General features: G+C 30.1%; 1 protein-coding gene across 1 annotated transcript; it reads right to left on the bottom strand.

Annotated features, from left to right (window-relative positions):
- Nucleotides 1-565: 565 nt before the first annotated feature.
- On the bottom strand, nt 566-2,275 carry LOC112638776 (proteoglycan 4-like). Its single transcript, XM_025410990.1, has 3 exons — nt 2,239-2,275; nt 1,675-1,967; nt 566-1,006 (listed from the first exon to the last, which is right to left on the bottom strand). The coding sequence occupies exons 1-3, from the start codon at nt 2,249-2,251 to the stop codon at nt 566-568; spliced, it is 747 nt and encodes a 248-aa protein (XP_025266775.1). The 5' UTR covers nt 2,252-2,275.
- Nucleotides 2,276-8,838: the final 6,563 nt, after the last annotated feature.

The raw sequence follows: 8,838 nt of genomic DNA, 5'->3' as shown, positions 1-8,838 counted from the left end.
AAATTTTTGAGAAAAGTATATTATATTAGAGATGTCCAAAATTTTATTAAAATATTGATAGGTATGGTCGCTCAGTTGTAAATATTTAAAAATATAATTAGAATATATTTATAATAATAACATTTATCTCTTATTCTTTGTAATCTGAAAATCTATTATAATCATAAAATCTTTCATTTATTCTTTTAATTCATATTTATTTATTTTTAATTACTAATTTAATGTACCATATAACGCTAAGACACTTTATGTTTTTAGAAACTTATGTTAAAAAACGTATTTTCTTATTGTCTTATTTCATGTATTTCAGAGAATTAATCAAGTCGTGCATATAGTAAAAAGAAAAGTATGCAATAATTAAATATATGTAATGAAACAATCGCGCATTTAAAATATGTGTTTAAAGAATAGCAAAATGTCAGACAGAAAATTATTTCAAAGAAAATTATACTTTTGAAAGAAAAGTATACTTTAGAAAGAAAATTATTTGAAAGAAAATTATACTTTAGAATGGAAAAGGACATTTTTCAATGTATATCAATTTATATCATTGCAATGATTAATTTTAAAAATGAGGTCTATACACATGCCCGTAAGGCGAAATAATTACGTTTGGAGTTCCGTAAGGCAGTGGTTGTGGGTGAGCCGGTGCTGCGTAAGCCGGTGGTTGTGGGTAAGCCGGTGCTGCGTAAGGCGGTGGTTGTGGGTGAGCCGGTGCTGCGTAAGCCGGTGGTTGTGGGTAAGCCGGTGCTGCGTAAGGCGGTGGTTGTGGGTGAGCCGGTGCTGCATAAGTCGGTGGTGCGCATGTAAACGGCGCTGCATAAGTCGATGGTGCGTAAGTTGGTACATAAAGCGATGTTGGTATTGGCGATGGTGCCACATAAACAGGCGGTGCAGGTATCGGTGGAATACGTGTCGTGTATTTCGCTTTTCGCCGTAGAAATTCTTCTCTTTTTATTTTTTTCCTTTCTTTGGCGACTTCCCGACGCACGACTTGATTAATTCTCTGAAATACATGAAATAAGACAATAAGAAAATACGTTTTTTAACATAAGTTTCTAAAAACATAAAGTGTCTTAGCGTTATATGGTACATTAAATTAGTAATTAAAAATAAATATGAATTAAAAGAATAAATGAAAGATTTTATGATTATAATAGATTTTCAGATTACAAAGAATAAGAGATAAATGTTATTATTATAAATATATTCTAATTATATTTTTAAATATTTACAACTGAGCGACCATACCTATCAATATTTTAATAAAATTTTGGACATCTCTAATATAATATACTTTTTTCAAAAATTTCAAAAATCCAAGTATTATTTACAGACATATTTACTGCATCATAGATATATTTACATAGACTGTTCATAAGGTAGCAAAGAGTATCTTCTTGAGAGAAAAGGATAGCATGAATTTACTTGTGTATCTGTCTTTTTCTAACACATGCGTAATGCAATTTCAAGTTATTGACTTTAATATCTTTACATTGCACCACGCGTGTACCAGAAAAATATAGAAACACAAATAAATTCATCTTTTTCTAGCTATCTTTTTCTCTCAGGAGGACACTCTTCGCTACCGTATGAGCAGTCTATGTTAATATATCTATGATCTGCATGCAGTAAAAAGAAAAGTATGCAATAATTAAATATGCAGTTACTTACTTTCATATCTGTATGTACATTTTCTTTTATATTTTCATAAGTCGTCGCCGTTGTCGCCCCTGATGACATAGGCTCTGTCATTGTAGCTCTTTGCATTGTCGCCGTCATATTGTCGCCGTCGTATTTAGTTGATGGTGTCTTTGACTCCGTAGACTTTTGCATCGTCGCCGTTGCTGTTGGCACCGTCGTGGATGTTGATTTGCGACGATTCACCTCCGAGTTTGCTTCCCGCCCTTTTGCGGATACAAGCGGAGAGAGAACATTTCTTATTCTCTCTCTTGGTTCACTTCTTCCTGAAATAAATATACATTAATTAATTTTTACGTATATATGTCTATCAAACATCTTATTTTATAAAATAGTCTTTAATTACTATGTCTCATTACTATTGCTGTACCTAACCAACAAATATTATTACAATTAACATGGTTATTTATATTGTTTCTAATGATATTCTTGTAATATAAATAGCTAATAAATTTCTAGACTAATAAAAAGTACCTACTGATTATTAGTAGTACTACTAATAATATAATATTTAATATATACGAGCGCAGTACTTACGTGTGTTCATCATGCGATGGATGGAATATTACTGCACTCGATACACTGCGATTATCTTCCGGACATGTTTCGCACTTGTTTCCGACACTCGCTTATCACGTGCACGATCCAACGTTGCCAAGTGTACATATGTATGTGTCGTGTAACGAAGCCAACGAACAACATTGTATAATTAGACAATTCAGTAATTGTATAATTTTATTCGTAAGTATTGCTAATTTTATTTGTGATATTACGAAATATTATTATTATGTACAGGACGTTTAATTTTAATCGCCTCCACAATATTTCAAAAAATTTATTATTTTAAATTTATTATTTATTTTATTCTCTTACAGCAATAAATACGAAATGAAAGAAGACTTAAAAAACAAATATCCTTCCCGCCTCCGACTTTCTCGAAAGAAAGGATGGGCAAGAAGGTATGTTTAGCATAATTATATAAGCTTGTAGACAGAATAGTTATGGTTGCAGCACTTTTATTATAAAATTTAGGTACAAATTAGTAATCATATATATATATATATATATATATATCTTATCATTTTATATATATATATATCTTCTCATTTTTTAAAATATTTTTAATTTACAAAATTAAAGTTTTATTAATTAAACTATATATACAGGGTGACCCATTTTAACTTAGGCAGCCAAATAACTTGAAAAATAAGCACACTACGAAAAAATGGTTAGAATCAAAATTTCGTCATTTCGAGGGGGACGTACAATGACGTTAAAATCAGCCCCCCCACCCTTCCCCCTGGGCGGTGAGGGGGGGCAAGTTTGAAATCTTAAATGGAATCCCCTATTTTTCATTGCATATTCTTGTAGCTTATCTCGAGAGCTTTCCAAAACACTATAATTAAGTACCTTTTTATTAAGTACTTTTTGAGTTATAAGGCTTGAAATAATTTCTTAATTTTACATAAACCATAAAATATCTAGTAAACCATTCATTTTTCGATTATCTTACCTTCATACTTTTATGTACAAAATAATGAGAGGAATCAATTGGTGTAAAGAAAACATACAGTTGTTTTTAAGAAAAAATATGGAATTGTTAATTGCAAATTACATATTTTTTCTTAGAAACAACTATGTGTTTTCTTTACACCAATTGATTCCTCTCATTATTTTGTACATAAAAGTATGAAGGTAAGATAATCGAAAAATGAATGGTTTACTAGATATTTTATGGTTTATGTAAAATTAAGAAATTATTTCAAGCCTTATAACTCAAAAAGTACTTAATAAAAAGGTACTTATAGGTAATTATAGTGTTTTGGAAAGCTCTCGAGATAAGCTACAAGAATATGCAATGAAAAATAGGGGGTTCCATTTAAGATTTCAAACTTGCCCCCCCTCACCGCCCAGAAGGAGGGGTGGGGGGCTGATTTTAACGTCATTGTACGTCCCCCTCGAAATGACGAAATTTTGATTCTAACCATTTTTTCGTAGTGTGCTTATTTTTCGAGTTATTTGGCTGCCTAAGTTAAAATGGGTCACCCTGTATATGATGACAAAAATCGGGAACATGCAAAAAATGATGGCCTTCATCGACATTTTCACTGAGGAAAAATTGTCTCCAAATAATCCCAGGAATCTGTCTTTAAAAGATTGATTATGTGTTTTGGGACACCCTGTGCGTGTGTGTGTGTGTGTGTGCGCGCGCGCGCGCGTGCGTGTGCGTGTGTGTGTGTGTGTGTGTGTGTGTGTAGAAATTTACATACACACTATATAATATATTTAATTACAGGTATATAATTCGCAAACTTTGTAAAATTATATGGATTATAATGTGCCTCGAGCACGCCAAGTTTTTGTAAGTTGTTTTGATCTTAATTTTGTTAGTTCCAAATTTACTTGGAACTTATTTTGAATTTCATTTTTATTTTGTCGAGAATCTAATATATAAATGCAAGATTGAATTTGTGACAAATATTTCAAATTAGAAATCCCTATCAATTGCTTCAATGTACTTGGCTAATTAATCATTGATTTCATATTTAGTTTTGATTTTTTTAGGAAAATTATATATATTTTTTGAGGGAAAATTTTTATAAATTATTTATTATGAAGGTATTTTTTTATTAAACGTTTTGTTGCACACAAGGTGGAATATTTTTTATGTACTTGGCGTATTCTTTTTACCTTTGTAATATATTTGTCCACAACTAAATACAGAATTTCCAGCTTCTACAACAGCATGTATTAAACTCAGGTTTTGACTTTTATGAATAATCATATCATAACTTAAACATATAGGAAATTGTTTTCTTATAACAAACACTCTTCCATTACTTCAAACTTAACGCTTATGCGTTCTATAATATGCTCTATTACTTCAAACTTAACGCTTATGCGTTCTATAATATGCTCTATTCTGATGACACTATTTTTATTTTTTCTACTTCATTGTCTATTGCACTACGCATAATTGATGTAATTGTACCAATTGTACCATTTACAAGACCTAAACTAACATCGATATTTCTTCTAACCATTGTACGTGCACCTAATTTTATAATTATAATTCTTGCTAATCCAGCTGTCGGGAACTATCATCATCATCTTTATTTAATATCTTCATAACATTTTTCTTTAAATATAATGCACATTCTGAGAATTAGATCTTGAGCGACAAGTTCTATTTCGAAGAAATGCGATTTAACATTGCAGTATTCAAAACATCACATAATGCACAAGTTGGCATTAAACAAACTGTATCTATTGGTAAGCTTTGCAAATAATCACATAATTCTTGTAATCGTTCATCACAATTAGTTTCTTTAAAATTTATTTTCTTATTTTCTAAAATTTACATCAAATAAAAGTTACATCTGTATCTGTTATTGTTCCAACATGAATTCTCGTTATTGTTCTGTTATTGTTCCAACACGAATTCTCGATAAGAATTCGATATCACCTTGTTGTCGCACGTTAATTTGTAATTCATCATAGCTAAATAAAGTCCATAAATTTACAGATCCCATTGCACCAATATACTTTTCAATTTTTAGTTTAGATAATTCAATAAAAGGCGGACCCTCATGCACAGGTGGAAGTTGTAATAAATCTCCAAAGAGAAGTATATGTTTTTTGCCGAACCATCCATTATCATAATCGATTAAATATTTCTGTTAATCGAAGATGTATATATTGTACATTAAAGTGATATTTGAAATCATTGAAACTTCATCGATAATTATTAAAACAACATTCTTAAGTTCGTCTCGTATAATTTTAAGCACTATATCAGAAAGTTGTTTATATTTGGCAGTATGACCATGTTCTACTGGTAACTGAAATAATCTGTGAATAGTAAGCCATCAATATTAAAAGCTGCTATACCAGTTGGTACAGTTACTGCTGTATCTTTTCCTATATACTTTTTGATCCAGAATCTAATAATTTTTATCAAAAAACTCTTTCCAGTACCACCCTCACCGCTTACATAAAGTCTAAGAATTTCATTATTTTTATCAGATATGCCAGCAGTAATTCTATCAAAGATTCGTTTTTGATCAGTAATTGCGTCACCATTTCATCGACGTTAACTTCATCAACTTTATTACAAATATCTCAAAAGTCTTTCATAGCTCCTTCAACTTCGATAGGAACACATGCATGGTTCTAATGCACCATTATCAAGGCAGTCGTTTTTATCTTCGTCTTTTGTAATTTCTGATATTTTTTTCTCAATTAATTCTTGAATATTATCCATACCTTGCTGAATGTCAGTTATTCTTTCGTGATACTGAAGAGCATCTTTCAATTTAAATTGTATTAAAGAAAATGCTTTTGCATAACTATCACATCTATTTTTTAATTCAGTAATATCTTTCCAAGGTTGAAATAATAACAATAATGAGAAATAGTAACGCTCTGGCTGAGTGTGCACATTGCATTTGTAATGATTGATAAGATATCCACGTTTACGTTTTTTTAAATATAAAGATTCATCAAGCACGTAATACTCTAATGTCTTAGAGATTGGTTTAGTTTTCACAATATCATACCATTTTGCATAATCATATAAATTAGTAGATTCTAATTCTTTAGGTCTGCTTGGATAATATGTATCAATTAAAGAAGGATAAAAAATATCCACAGATTCAGAATCTAATATTTCAATCTCTTTGCAAGATTTAAGTTTTATACTCCTAATCATATTTACATCTAACCATTTTATAGTCGTTTCCTTGTCAGTACCATATAATAGTATTCCTAACAAAGAATCAGCAGCTTCAAGAGCTTCACATTCTCTATAATTCAACATACACATTCCAAAGATAACTTCTTAATGATTATGTTGAATTTATCTTTTCAAATGTATTTTCGTGTGTATTTTCGGTGTTATTGCTCTTCTCTGCTTTAGAAACATATTTCGTAGCATACCAAGTCAATAATGCAGATTCTTCACCTACAAATTGAATATCCATGTTTCCTTCCCAAGCAGTAAGAATAGCTGGATTATAATCATTAATATTAATTTCCTTTTTAGATCGCGTGGCAAATCGTATAGTCTGCTTTTTGTTTTCAACTTTCTTCTATCCGCTATTGAAACAGCAACATCTCTAAGTTTCAAAGTGTCTATTATGGATCGTGAAAAACCAAATCTGCATACTTTCGAAAAACTTATTTTAGTTTTTTTGCTACGCAAGCAGTAATTATTATGTTTATGTCGTTGATATGTATTTACACGTCGATATAATTCAGGTGATAACTCTTTATTTGGCATTCTACAAGTGGCATATTTTAAGATAGAAGATGCAATAGCCTCATTAGATGATGTGCTAATTATCGGGGCATCTTTTATCTAAATTAATAAATGAAAATGTTGCATACCTCTACCTTGATATTCACGACGCCAAAAATAATGAGTGACTTCTCCGATTGGATTATCAGGTCAACAAATAAAATCAAGCATAGCTTTAAATTTATTATTTACGAATCTCGAAGTTGATACAAGATCGAAAGCAATAAGTTTATAAGTTATTCGTTTGCAGATTTTTGATTGGCAGTTGGTTCATTCATCTCTCGAAGATATTCTATCAAATCGGTCCATAACCACTCACATGGTCTGAGAGTAAGAAACTAAGTAGCAGGTCCATAATTACATATCATACAGTGCAAATTACTTCTAGGTATTCTCCAATATTGTTCTGTATTCCGTAACTTGGAAAATATAATGTTTAAGTTAGATTCAAGCTGCTGATTAGATAATTGCTCCAAATAAGAAGCAGCTGTGTATCTTTCACGAGGATTGGTAATATTCATTTTATGAAATATTCCACTATTTAATTGTCGCATATTATTATCATGTAATAAATAGAAAAGATATTGTATGTTTAATCTAAATTGCGAGTGTTGTGACATAAGTCTCATTTTCATATGTTCAAAATCAGTTATACGGACACTTCTAGCTTCATGCTGTCCATTCACACCATATGGATATAAATCAGAGAAACATTTTATATCCAAATCTTTAGTGCGATTATCCAATGGAACATCGTGAATTTTTACCATTTGATAAAGCATAGTTGCAGATTCATTTATTCTTTTTTCATATATAGGATATATTGTAAATTGTTCATAATATTGATCTGTTTGCGACATTTGAGTCAATAATGCCTTATATTTTTCCTTAGAAGTGTTATTTTTTTCATTTTCTTCGTTATCTTTCTCTAAATTTTTGTCATAAAATTCTACATTTTTTTCGTTATCTTTCTCTAAATTTTTGTCATAAAGTTCTAAAAAATCATGCTCTTGAAACTCTACATTTTATAATTCAGAATGGAACAAATTTTCAGGAGATGTTGGTATAATATCTGAATATATAGGATTATTTTGTTTTAACCACATTAAGGCAGTCCATACTTTTTTTACATCGACTATTTCTCCCAAATTATATTTGCTTTAGTTGGAATACCACGAACTAATATATGTATTTCATGATTTAGATTAATAGATTCAGTCGAAGGACAAATTTTTTTAAGGTTTCGTTTAACGGCAGCGGCAAATGAAATGTTCTGCCTTTCACTTTTGAAATCATTTCTTTATGCGGTAGATTTTTATTCATTATCGTATACGCTCTTTGCACAGGTTGGAATGCTTTCGCTCGTTGTATAAGAATTCGTTCATATTCATTTAATGTTGTTATTTCTTTTGGTACTGGTAGAATTTCAAGTTTATTGGTTCTACATGTTGGTGGCAATTTGTTCTTTTTGAAATATTGATCACAAAATTTACAAATAATACAATTTTTTTCATTTCTAATCCTACATCATTAATAAAATTATTCCAAACTATTTTATGATTTTTCTTATTAATTTTTCTTATCAATTTTTCTTATCATTTTTTTATCATGATAATATCTTTTTTGAAACAATATTTTGTACAAGAAATACAGGCATATTTTGAAACATCTAGTGATCGTTTCGTAAATGCTTTAAAAGCTAACAAATTGTAAGTAATATTGAGTATAACACTTGTAAGTAATATTGAGACTGAATTTCATCCTCATTTAAATTAATTTCCGTAGTCACCTGTGCAAAAGTTTTTGCTTTTTGTTGAGCCTTAATTACAATATCTTGA

This window comes from Camponotus floridanus, unplaced genomic scaffold (assembly GCF_003227725.1).
Source record: "Camponotus floridanus strain SB8 unplaced genomic scaffold, Cflo_v7.5 scaffold367, whole genome shotgun sequence".
In the NCBI taxonomy this organism is placed as follows: domain Eukaryota; kingdom Metazoa; phylum Arthropoda; class Insecta; order Hymenoptera; family Formicidae; genus Camponotus; species Camponotus floridanus.
This window is presented reverse-complemented; position numbering and strand designations above follow the sequence as displayed.

What these genes read in the sequence shown, in the direction of transcription:
- LOC112638776 (XM_025410990.1), bottom strand. An exon ending in ATGTACATACAGATATGAAA is followed by an intron (nt 1,007 to 1,674) that starts GTAAGTAACTGC and finishes CATGTATTTCAG; the next exon opens with AGAATTAATCAAGTCGTGCG.